The sequence below is a fragment of the Tupaia chinensis genome, unplaced genomic scaffold (assembly GCF_000334495.1).
Source record: "Tupaia chinensis unplaced genomic scaffold, TupChi_1.0 Scaffold000624_1, whole genome shotgun sequence".
Taxonomy (NCBI): Eukaryota; Metazoa; Chordata; class Mammalia; order Scandentia; family Tupaiidae; genus Tupaia; species Tupaia belangeri.
The window spans coordinates 219,637-232,324 of NW_006160144.1; the positions used below are offsets into that span (position 1 = coordinate 219,637).

The 12,688-nt window shown below is 37.2% G+C and overlaps 1 protein-coding gene across 1 annotated transcript in view; it reads right to left on the minus strand.

Moving 5' to 3' along the window:
* Positions 1-12,688, minus strand: part of EFCAB3 (EF-hand calcium binding domain 3) — a 119,139-nt gene that overhangs the window by 101,496 nt on the left and 4,955 nt on the right. Inside the window, exons 3-6 of the mRNA XM_006159101.3 lie at positions 9,705-9,809; positions 6,687-6,740; positions 1,838-1,942; positions 1,150-1,203 (exon numbers count right to left, since the gene is read on the minus strand). Coding sequence (XP_006159163.1) covers positions 1,150-1,203; positions 1,838-1,942; positions 6,687-6,740; positions 9,705-9,809 — 318 coding nt within the window. The remainder of the gene's footprint in view (positions 1-1,149; positions 1,204-1,837; positions 1,943-6,686; positions 6,741-9,704; positions 9,810-12,688) is intronic.

A 12,688-nucleotide genomic window follows, 5' to 3' on the forward strand; every position in this document is an offset into this window, starting at 1 on the left:
AAAGAAAGAAAGAAAGAAAGAAAGAAAGAAAGAAAGAAAGAAAGAAAGAAAGAAAATGACGTGAAAGCTAGATCGAGATTTATGTACAATAATCACATTTGCTGAACTAAGTATTTTGGCCTAAAATAGCTGCTGTATTCCTATGGATAAGCCGAAACTGTATGTGGTTGGCTGTTTTCCTGAGCAGGGTACTAAGTTACAACCAATCACACTAGCCACACTTCAATCACAGAAAGCCCACATTTTAGGCTGCTCATGCAGCTTATCATCCAGTTGTAACCAATCCAGTGATTTCTCTACCTTACTCCCTCGCTTTTGCTTTTTTGTATGTCACTTTCCCTTTCCTATATATGTCACTTTGGCTTCCCGCAAATTTATATACCCTGTGACCACAGGGCTAGCTGGAGTCCCTCGAAAACCGTTTTCTGGGAGACTGCCTGATTTGAATTGCCTGTCTCTTGTTCAGATAAACTCTGTTAAATTTTGGTATGTCTAAAAAAATTTTTTTTAATACATAAAAGAGCAAAACATTAAGACTACCTAAATATTCCACAAGAAGAATGAGTAAGTAAATTATATTACAGCCAGATAATATAGTCATTAAAAGTTATAGTTACAAAGGGCTTTTAAGTGACATGATAAAATTCTTATGCTAAGCTAAACTGTTAAGATTAAATGTAGGATACATATAATACCCAATAGAAGCTTAATTAACAATACATATACACAGAAAAGAGAGAAGTGATAACTATAATAAAAAAGATAACATTACTTGGGACTTATAGGTAATTACATTGTCTTCCATATGCTATTCTAAATAGTCTAGACTAATCTCAAATATCTACTACCTAATAGACACTTAAATCTTTATTGAGGGACGGGCAGGTGGCGTGGTAGTTGAGGGTGCTGCACTCCCACATGGCCGATAGTGGTTCAAATCCTGAACCTGGCAGCTTTCTTTCTTACTTTCCCTCTCTCTCTCTCTCTCTCACTATGTCCCTCTCTGGTCAAATTAAAATAAATAAATAAGTAAAGTTAAATAAAACAATTCTAAAAAACTTTATTGAATAAAATGTCTCATTTTCTGTTTATTTATATACTCAGAGAAAAGTCTTAAATATTATTGCCTTTATCCTTTTACTCACTCACCTCTGAAGGATTTCACACCATCCATTAATTCTTTCTTAAAAACTTTTTTATCAGCTGTAGGATAAAACACAATTAATTATGTTTTTAAAGATTTATAAAAATTAAAGTGTATACTTATAGAAAGAAAAAAATCTAAAAACTTCGTTCTCAGTGAAATGAGATATACTTAGAAAACTCAGTTTAATGAACCTATCTGACAGATAGGATACAGAACTGTTCACAGCACTGGCCCCTATACTGTTGAAACACATAGCTTTTTCTTTCCTGGCTTTCTCCTCTCTCATACAGCTTCGTCTTTTCTCCCTTCACTTTTCTTCTCCTCCTGCCTTTTCATCTTCCTTTAGCTTATACTTTATGCCTTATATTTCTCTTAAAGGGACATGATAATGTGTTTCTCCTAAGATGGGACTTCTGACTACAGAGTTCTCTGTTTCCTAGACTAAATGTGAAGGGCAGGATTTTTAGAAATGCTAAGACGAGACCTTTCTTCCTTGCCAAATTTGGTTAACATAAAATGTCACAAAACCTTAAAGCCAACTTTCTCTGAAGTATTCTTTAAGAGCAGGGATTTAGGAAATAGGCCTGGGCCCTGTTCTCCCAGGGTTTAGTGTCATAAACAGCAAGTTTTCAGTTGTTTGTTGGATCAATACATTTTTAGATATCAGCGACACAGAACACACTTAAATACCAGAAATTGGCAGATTTTTCAGCAACTTTTTGTATTCCTTATTTGTGATCTTTATTCCCATGTCTTTCAGAACATTTTTCAGGTCCCCAGCATGAATCTTTTCTCCTTTAGAAAAAAAAGGAAAAACAGCCTCAAGTGAGAACATGAGAATGATGCAATATTTTAATAGCTATATATATAGAAAGAGAGAGAAAGGCTTAATTAGGGTACGTGTGTTAGCCAAAGACAGAGAAAGAGAGGGAGAGGGAGAAAGCAATTCCCAGTGGTCATGTTGTAATCTCTTCTCTATTTCTCCATTCTGTCAGGATTTTGGGCATGTATGCACACAGGCCCAGCATGTTTTTCAAGTCCCTGGGGTCAAGATTCAAACCATTGGGAACCAGCAGTTAGCATAATGGCTATGTCGCTGGACTCCCACGTAGTCGACCGCGGTTTGTGTCCCGGACCCGGTGGCTTAAAACTCACGCCAGGAGCATGTGCGTGCGTGCCCAAGATCCCGGGAGGATAGTGGAGGAAAAGGGATTGCGGCGTGACCATCCCCCCTGGGGGGTGATTTCTTGCTTTCTGTCTCTATGTCTCTCTCTGTCTGTCTGGCGAGTGCACGAGCCCTAGAGCGAAAACCTCTCAAAAAAAAAAAAAAGATTCAAACCATTCAGCCAGCCACATGGGATCTGGTTTCCCTTAGACACTGGTCTATGGGGCTGGCCCTCTATTTTTAATTAGTTAATTTTTAAAATTTTTAATCTTAAATTTAAATACAAGATTTGTTATAGGTTAACTTTATAATTCAGTCTTTTTTTAAAGAAAAGAATGATTTAATTTTATTTACCATTATTATTATTTTTCAGTTTGCTACAGAGCACATATGCTCACCAGAGAGGGACAGGGAAAAGTGAGGAAGCAAGTCACTAGGTCTAGGACTCAAACTGTGGTCAGCCATGTGAGCATCCAGTGCTTTAACCACCACGCCACCTTCTGGTCCCTACAATTTAGTCTTCAGGTAACAGAATATTCAGATGGTACTGTAACTAAATTTGAGAAGTAATTAACATAGCCCAGAGATAGTATTATTGCCTCCCAGAGATCGAAAGTTGGAACTTTCTCCTCATTGTGGGGAGCAGGTCAAGCTATTTTCATTTGTATGAAGGATAGTCATATCTTGTTAGATAGAGACACAGAGTTGTTTTGTTGTTATGTGAAAGTTAAGTTCAAATGTATACAGAAGAGCATGTAGTGGAGTAGTTGAAAGGATCCTCTTCTAGCTACTTAATGTCTCGAAGCTCCAGTTCTACCCATCTACACTTGTGCTGAGGCTGGGACTCTAAACCACATTTCTGTTTTGCCAGCTGGTCTCATTTTAAATTCTACCAATAGGGGACTGCTAGAGAGAGTCTGAAAGGCAGGATGATGAAGTTCCTCCGATAGCAGTAGCTGAATTTAGTTGTTCTTTTTTTTTTTTTTTTTTCCTAGCTTCATTACATCCTCTTTAGGGATACATTTGCATCATATTTCAGAGTTCTAAGGAAAAACAACAATCTACAAGTTCACATTCAGTCAAATTATGATTAAAGAATGAGTGTAAAGATTTATTTAGGCAAAAATTGACCCTTTTTTGAAATAACTAAGATGAATAGAAAGTATGAAGAATGAAACTGAACCCAAAAAGGAATAGAAAGTTAGAAGCAATGATAGCAAAGAACATAGTGAGCACATTTAAATCTTTCAGAAGAGTGGCCAGCAGGTGGTGCAATGGTTAAGATACTGGAATCCCATAGCTGACCACAGTTCAAATCCTAGACCTGGGGCCTGCTTTCTTACTCTCTCTTTCTCTCTCATCTGTCTCTGATAAGCACACATGCCTATAACAAATAAAATAATAATAAATGAAATTAAAATAAATTAATTAATTAAACTTTTTTTTTTTTTTTAATCTTGCAGAAGATAGGATTTAAATTGCTCTATTCTTGGTTTCAGTACACACATTTGACAAAACCCTATTCCTAGTTAAATCCCTGGCTGGCTCTGTTGGACAATTATACTAAAACTTGCTAGTCTGTTAACTTTCCACTCTTCTTGATGATAACGTCTCTCTTTTCAAACCACTGCTTCTTCTCCTTCCATTTAATACTACATTTTTTTACTCTCTTTAATTAAAAAGGAAGACACCAGTTTCACCATTTAACTCATTCCATTTCTTTGCTCCATTTTGCAGAAAAATTCATACATTCACATACTTTCTACATCCTATCCTCCCATTCTTTTTTTCTTTTTTTTAAGAATTACTTTATTTAACTGTATTCATCATTACTACTATTTTTTTATTTGACCAGAAAGAGACAGAGAGAGAGAGGGAAAGTGAGAAAGCAAGCCATCAGGTCCAGCACTTGAACTATGTGGTCAGTCATGTGGCCTTAACCACCATGCCACCTGCTGGCCCTGGGATTTCTCTTTTTGATATCACCAGTGACTCCCATGTGGCTACATACAATGGCAGTTCTCACTTCTTATTTGACCAATTGGCAGCATTTGACTATTGATTTGTCCTGTTGTCTTGTACCTATAAGCAGATGCTGTAAATGCTCTGCTCATGCCCCCTTTGACCCACTTTCAATTACTAGTATTTCTTGCCCAAGGGATTTCTCCAGCTCCCAGAGTTCACTCTGCCAGTGGTCAGATGGCTGGAAGTGCCAGCAGAGTACTATTCCTTTCCACCCCACTAAGCAGTTCTCAACTAGTGACCAAAATGAGTTGATATAAAAAAAAAAATTCTACCACCCTTTCCTGAGGCTATATCATTTCCTGGATATCGTATAATGGTATTACGCTCCAGTTACCTTCAGTATAACTTGCTTGATAAACACATTACTGGCTACCTTCATCCATGTGTCACCTTTCTAATTCCTACCTGCCTTTCCTAGGCTCCCCTCCCAAGTAAACAACCAGCATGAGTAATCCTTGTCTCAAGGTTTGTTTCCTGGGGTAGTCAACCTAATTTAACATCCTTTATTTGGCTTTTAGGACACCACATTCTCTTGGTTTTCCACCTACATCACTGATTACTCCTTTTCATTTCCTTTAAGATTCTTTAATATTAAAACATTTTTAAAAAATTTGTGTGTGCGCGCGTGTGTGTGTGTGTATATGTGTGTGTGTATGTGTGGTGTTTTGTTTGTTTGATTTGTCCTGTTGTCTTGTACCTATAAGCAGATGCTGTAAATGCTCTGCTCATGCCCCCTTTGACCCACTTTCAATTACTAGTATTTCTTGCCCAAGGGATTTCTCCAGCTCCCAGAGTTCACTCTGCCAGTGGTCAGATGGCTGGAAGTGCCAGCAGAGTACTATTCCTTTCCACCCCACTAAGCAGTTCTCAACTAGTGACCAAAATGAGTTGATATAAAAAAAAAAATTCTACCACCCTTTCCTGAGGCTATATCATTTCCTGGATATCGTATAATGGTATTACGCTCCAGTTACCTTCAGTATAACTTGCTTGATAAACACATTACTGGCTACCTTCATCCATGTGTCACCTTTCTAATTCCTACCTGCCTTTCCTAGGCTCCCCTCCCAAGTAAACAACCAGCATGAGTAATCCTTGTCTCAAGGTTTGTTTCCTGGGGTAGTCAACCTAATTTAACATCCTTTATTTGGCTTTTAGGACACCACATTCTCTTGGTTTTCCACCTACATCACTGATTACTCCTTTTCATTTCCTTTAAGATTCTTTAATATTAAAACATTTTTAAAAAATTTGTGTGTGCGCGCGTGTGTGTGTGTGTATATGTGTGTGTGTATGTGTGGTGTTTTGTTTGTTTGTTTTAGGTTTTTGCCATAGGGTTCATGTATTCACCAGAGAAACAGAGAGAGGGAAAGTGAGAAATCACCACCAGGAGGGATGGCCATGTCATAATCCATTCTCTTCCTTCAAGCACATGCGCTGGCATGATTTTTAAGCTGCCAGGCCTGGGGCTTGACCCATGGTTGGCCATATGAGTGTCCAATACCTTAACCACCACACCACCTGCTGGCCCCCTGGTATGTATTGATATCACCTCTAACACTGGTTACCTGAAAGGCTTCCTCAGTAGTTTCTGTTTCTACTGTTGATTCCTTCCTTCCACTCCCCCAGACTATTCTCAACAAAGACTCTACAGACTGATTAGAACACAGGTCAGATCACATCATGCCTCTGCTCTACAAGGGCTTTCCATTTATCTCAGAAAATAAGCCCAAGTCCTTGTAGAGCTTTCAAGGTCCTGACTGTTCTTGGACCCATGATCTCTCTCTCTCTTCAGCTCCTATTTTTCCTTAGTTACTCATCTTCAGCTACATTGACCTCTTTGCCATTTTTTTGGAATACCTTAGGCATGCTCCTGCCTTTGGGCCTTTGTCTTGTGCCCTCCCTGAATACTCTTTGTCTAGAAATGCCCATGTGGCCCAAACCCTCCAGTATTTGTACAAATATTACCTCCTTAAGGAGGCCTGAATAACCTATTTAAAAACATAACTTACCCAACATGCCCTGCTTTCCCAATCTCTGTTACTTGATGCTACTTTCCATGTTTTGGGTAGGATTTACCACTTCTAATATACTCTACAATGTACTTACTTTTATGTTTATTGTCTACTGCTTGTTTCTCCTGCTAGAATGTAAACTCCATGAGGCAGTAACCTTTATTCTGTTCCCTGATGTAACCTAAGTGTCTAAAACAATGTCTGGCATGTAGTAAATACTTCATAAATAGTTGTTAAATGAATGAATGGAAGAAATACTATTGTGTTATAAACATAGCTCCATATAAAACTTCAAGGTCACACAATATAATATTCATTGTAACATCCCACTCACCTGTAACATTTTTAACTTCATCCATCAACACATTCAAATCAATTTTCCTATTACCTTTAAGATAAAAAAGCATGAAACAAATTATATAACATCCTTAATCTGTGAAATAGAAATTAAAAATGCAATCATTCAAAACATTTCCCTAGAAGTTTATTATTTTTCTACATCAGATACTCACCGATTTAATTAATACAGCTGTTATCTACAACATAAACTATCAAAACCCATTAAAGCATGATGTAAAAGTAATGTACTCGCCTTTCCTTCAGGACAACCCATTATCTGTTAAGTCAGCATTTTCAGGGTTGTTTGGACATTATTTTTTAGAATTAAAAGTTTTTATTTAAAAATGGTAATTCCATTTTGTCAAAGCTGACTTTACCTTTAGGTTTATGATCATTTTGGCACCAAGTGAGCCTCTAAAAGATCAGAGTGTTGGCAGGCATGTAAAGCTGCTCTTAGGTTGCTAACATGATGACCTTCATGTTGATACATTCAGTAAAAGCCCACTTATGACCATACTTTGGCTTTGCAGTGACCATTTTCAATTGAAAAAAATTTTATAGACCAGACACTTCTTTCTTTTGTCAGTATTTCTAAATTAAAGTCTGAAGTCACTGAAAATCAATGGATACATTTAAACAGTGTGTGAAATGACAAGCTTGAGAAACTTGGATTGGGATGTGAAGATAGTAGTTAAAAGATGTTATTACTCTAATTGGTAAGATTCAGTTTGGAACCTTTACCTGCTCACATCTATCCTCATTTTTTACTTGTAATTGGTCAAGGGTGCCAATTATCACTGCTTACACATGTTTGCGGTATTCTGTGTGTAATACTCTCAAGACTGTAAGTGCCCCGAGAGTGAGATACCCAGAATTGCTTTGTATTCTTGCTATCATCTATGCATTCATTCAATGGTGGCTTTCATAAGAGTGATGCTCCATATTTGTTTACTAAATAATTGTTAAGCAAAATGCAATCAGAATCAGTTAGCTTTTTTTTTTTTTTTTTTTTAATTTGCCAGAGGCTATGTGTGCTTGCTGGAGAGAGACAGACAGGGAAAATGAGAAAGCACTCCTTGCCCTGAGGATGATCACATGACAATCCCCTCTCCTACATTTTTCCTTTTGTGATTTTGAAAATGCATACACACATGCACGCATGCCCAGCCCGGCATGTTTTTCAAGCTACCAGGTCTGGGGCTTGAACCTTACAGTTGACCACGTGGGATTCAGTTGCCTTAATCACCAAGCCACTGGCAGGCCAAAGAATAAATTAGTTTTTTTGTTTGTTTGTTTTTGAAGAGGTTTTTGCTATAGGTTGTGTGCACGCACCAGAAAGATAGAGAGAGACAGAGACAGAAAGACAGAAAGCGAGAAATCACCCCCAGGAGGGATGGCCACGCCATCTCCATTCTCCTCTTGGGATCTTAGGCATGCATGCACACGTGCCCAGTGTGTATAAACCACTGGATCCGGGACTTGAACCAGAGTTGACTACATGGGAGCCCAGCGACATAGCTAGTACACTAACTGCTGGTCTCCAAGGACGAATTAGTTTTAAAACCAATATACAGTCCAGTTAGGTGCAGAATTTATCCTTGCTTGTTCTTTCTAAATGTCTTTTAAAATTATGACTTTTATTAATATTCTTTTATAGTTTTATAATATCGTTATTACTATGACTGTTAAAATTTATTTTAAGAATTAATTAATTAGATTTGATTTATCATTATTATCTGTTAATTTGACCAGAGAGTGATAGAAAGAGGGAAAGTGAGAAAGTAAGCTGTCAGTTCCGGGACTTAAACTGAGATTGGTCATGTGGGAGTCCAGTGCTTTAACCACCATGCCACCTACAGGCCCTGACTATTAGAACTTTTAAATAGGATAAGGAGGAACCTTTCTTTGGATAGTCTTCTTGTAAATGACGGATGTCATATGTCTTTTACTTTGTATGTCACTGTGTCCTGTTTTGCCCTAAAATGATTTTCTATCTATCTCGGATTATAACACAGATGTACACGCTTACAAGAACTATGTTAGTAGTCTCCCACTTTAAATCATTGTACTGCTAATGTTCCAAGATACTTGGAAAACAGGGCAATAATAAGTATCTACATTTATTGCACTAGCAGATTAAAATAGCTATGAAAAGTGTTTGAAAACGAAGGAAAAACTCATTTTTGGAAAATTTGCTTACCTCTAATTAAGGCAAAGGTCCTAAGATTCTAGGAAAGTGACTAATACATCACAGACATTAAGGTTTATGGTATGAGAGAATGGAAGGTACTGCTGATTTAGAAAAATGCGTGTTCACTGACTTAGGTTAATATTTTGTATTTATTACTTCCTTCAGAGGCTTCAAATTTCCTGATAAATTTTTCTAGTTCCACTAGTATGATACCATCTAATATACACCAAGTTTAATTCATTGTTTTTATAACATAACTATGTATCTCCTTAAATTTGTTAATTCTAGCAGTGTATGGCACTGTGGCATAGTAGTTAAGAAATTGCTTGAATTCTTTTCCTGGCTTCACCACTTACAAGTTCTCTGACTTTGGGCGAGCTACTTGACCTCTCTGTGTCTTAGTTACCTTATATGTAAAATGGTAATAAAACTAGACAGAGCTGTTTGGAAGATGACATGTTAATATACATAAATTACTTAGAATGGTTTCTTGCACATGTCAGAACCATGCAGTGCTGGTTCACTACTATTTAATGCTAGATTAGCAATAAGGACAAAAAGATTGATATCTTGATTGTTTTTAGTAGACCTTGACATTTCCTGTGTGTGGCGTTATTTGAAGAGGTGACAATTACCATTTAAGTAGGCAACATTTTTGGCGATTCTTACTGAGTGGTAGCCACTGGGCTTAGTTTAGTAGCTATGGTAAAGGCCTGTCTTCTTCTTTTTCTTTCTTTCATATACATCCTATATAATAATGCTAGCCCTGCTAGATTTATGCCCAAAGTTATACTAAGGGATATATTGATTTTCAAAACTCACCATCAACTGGTAGGTGGTCCTTCAGTGTCTGGATGTCTTTCTGCTTGAGATCTATTCCCATGTTTTTAATGAAAGTTTCCACTTTATCCGAAGACACTTTTGTCCCTTAGAAAAGAGGGGGATGGATATGAGAGATATTTGTAATGATATGAGCAGTTGTTCATTTTAGCTCATGCCTAGGCACTGCTACTATGTAGAGAATAAAGAGCTAAGAACAACTATATCCTTCAAATAAACATGGTTTTGTTGTTTAAGTCAGAAATTCTTTTTTTTAATCTTTATTTATTATTATTATTATTTTACTTTGACGAGAAAAGACAGTGAGGGAAAGTGGGAAAGCAAGCCACCAGGTCCAGACCTAACCCTGGTCGGTCAATTGGGAGTCCAGCACCTTTACTCACGCCACCTGCCAGCTCTGCCCAGCTGGTTTTTAAAACCACGGGTCCGGGACTCAAACTGTACAGTCGGCTTTGTGGGATCCAGGTGCCTTAACCACCATGCCACCTGCTGACCTAAGTCAGAAATGCTTAAAACCTGATCTGTGGGATTCAGTTATGACTTGCAGGCGGCTTTTGAAGAAAAGGCAGTAAGGAATTAGGGGTTTCTAGGAAGTCATGGCAAAGACCAAAATCAATTTTTATAAACATGTCTGCACAATAGGATTTGAAGTTTGCCAAATTATTAGAGAAAAATAGATAAATCAATAAATTCCATGGATTTATTCCATCATACATTTTAATGACATACATTTCTAATTATTATGAGGGGTCTTTGAAAAGCTCATGAAAAATACAAACAATGAATAAATGATGCATGGATTTCAAAATTTTTTGCACCAAAATAAACTTGTACTTTAATTTCATTTTCCACAAACATTTTGAAGTCTGAATAACCTGTATTCTATAAGTCAGTCTTATAACCTGAATTTTAAAAAATGAATTCCTGGAGATGCATGACTTTATTTGGGAACTTTCTGTCATTGCTGTTGTTAGCTATAGGTACATGTATTCACTGGAGAGAGAAAAAGAAGAGAGTAAGAACCTCCCCCTGCCCAAGGGGGGATGGCCACATCACAATCCCTTCCCTTCTATTTTCCTCTTGGGACTTTGGTCACATATGCACATTTGCCTTGTGTGATTTTCAAGTCACTGGGTCCAGGACGCAAACTGTGCAGTTGGGCACGTGGGACCCAGCTGCCTTAACCCCTATGTCATCTGTTGGCCCCTTATATGGGAACTTTACCTGGGGACTTTTTTATGTATCTGGGTGCCCTGGTGTTGAGTGTATAAATATTTATGATTGTTATTATCTTCTTGGTAAATTAATCCTTTCAGAACTATGTAGTGTCCTTCTTTGTCTATCTCTCTCTTTTTTCTCCAAATTCCTTGTTTAATAAGGACTTCTTTATTTTGAGAGGAAAAGGCCCAAACATCAGACTGTTCACAAAAATAACCCACAGTATCAACTTCAGAAAACAAATCTTAAGACGATGACACTATTTTCTAGAGGATGCATTTGACATACCAACTCCCATTTACAAAAATACACTGTTACATTTGTGTTGAACAGCCATACACAACACTCTAATGTGGGGCATAAAAACATAAACTTCTAACTCAAAGCTCCTCTTGGGTGCTACTCAACTAAATGACACTGCCTTTGCAGTTAGGGAAGAACTCATAAATGAATGAAAAGAACTGTTCTCCCTGCATAACAAGAGACTATTTTGGAGACATCTGTTAAAAACCATACATCCTTTTTATTGTTAATTCATAAAGAGGTATCAAAACTAAAAGCAAAATTACAGGGTAAGACTTAACAAAACTAGGAGCATCAAAAGTGAAATGGGAGTAGGCACAGGGCAGTAAGAATTAGTGAACATGGGAAGGACAAAGATGGGGAAAACAGTGAGCAGGTGCTGAAGATACTAGGGGAGAGAATCTGGTGAAAATTTTTATCTTAGACAAGTTCCTAGGTAAAGAAATAATGGGTAATCTTTGTCTCTTTTTATCCTAAAGTCTTTCTAGGCAGGTGACTCCTGCCTATTTTTCAGTTTCTGTGGGCATGAAATGACTTCTTCCAGCCCTTCACTTTCATTTGTGTATATCTTTGTCAATGAGGTGTGTTTTTTACAAGCAACATATAGAGGATTCCTGTATTTTTATCCATTGAGCTAATCCGTGTCTTTCAGTTGGAGAATTTAATCCATTAACATTCAATGTTATCAGCAATGTGTGGACTTATCCCTGTCATTTAGTTACTTTATTCCCCCTACTTGTTTTATGTCCTCTTACTTCTATTTATCTCCCTTTAGTTTTCCAGGTACAGTATTCTCTTAAGTGTTTCCTGAAGAGTTGGTCTACTTCTGGTGAATTATTTCAATTTTTGTTCATCTGGGAATGATTTTATTTCTCCTTCCCAGGAGAAAGGATAATCTTTCTCAGTATAGTATTGGCTGAAACTGTTTTTCTTTCAGATCTTAACTATATCTTCCCATTCTTTCCTTTTCTGTATTGTTTCAGTTGAGAGGTCTGATATAACTTTTCTAAGTAACTTGGCATCTCTCTCTTGCCATTTTTGAATATGGTCTTTGTCTTTTTTTTAACTTTAAACAAATTTTTATTACACAAAAGTTGTCACAAAATTGGATAGTTCTCTAGTTTGTACACAATTATTCTTTTTTTAAAAGAATTATTTTATTTATTCATCCATTTTATGTTAATTTGACCAGAGAGAGAGAGAGGCACAGAAAGAGACAGAGAGAGAGAGGGAAAGTGAGAAAGCAAGCCACCAGGTCCAGGACTTGAATTGTGGTCAGCTAAGTGGAAGTGTCCAGCGCCTTAGCCACCAAGCCACCAGCTGGTCCCCAGTACACAATTATTCTTAGTATCCACAGAAAGGCTGCTTCTTAACTTCTCATCTGGTGATGGCAAGCACTAAAATCCTGATTTTAACAGAATAGTAGTAAAAATGCCCAAGTGATT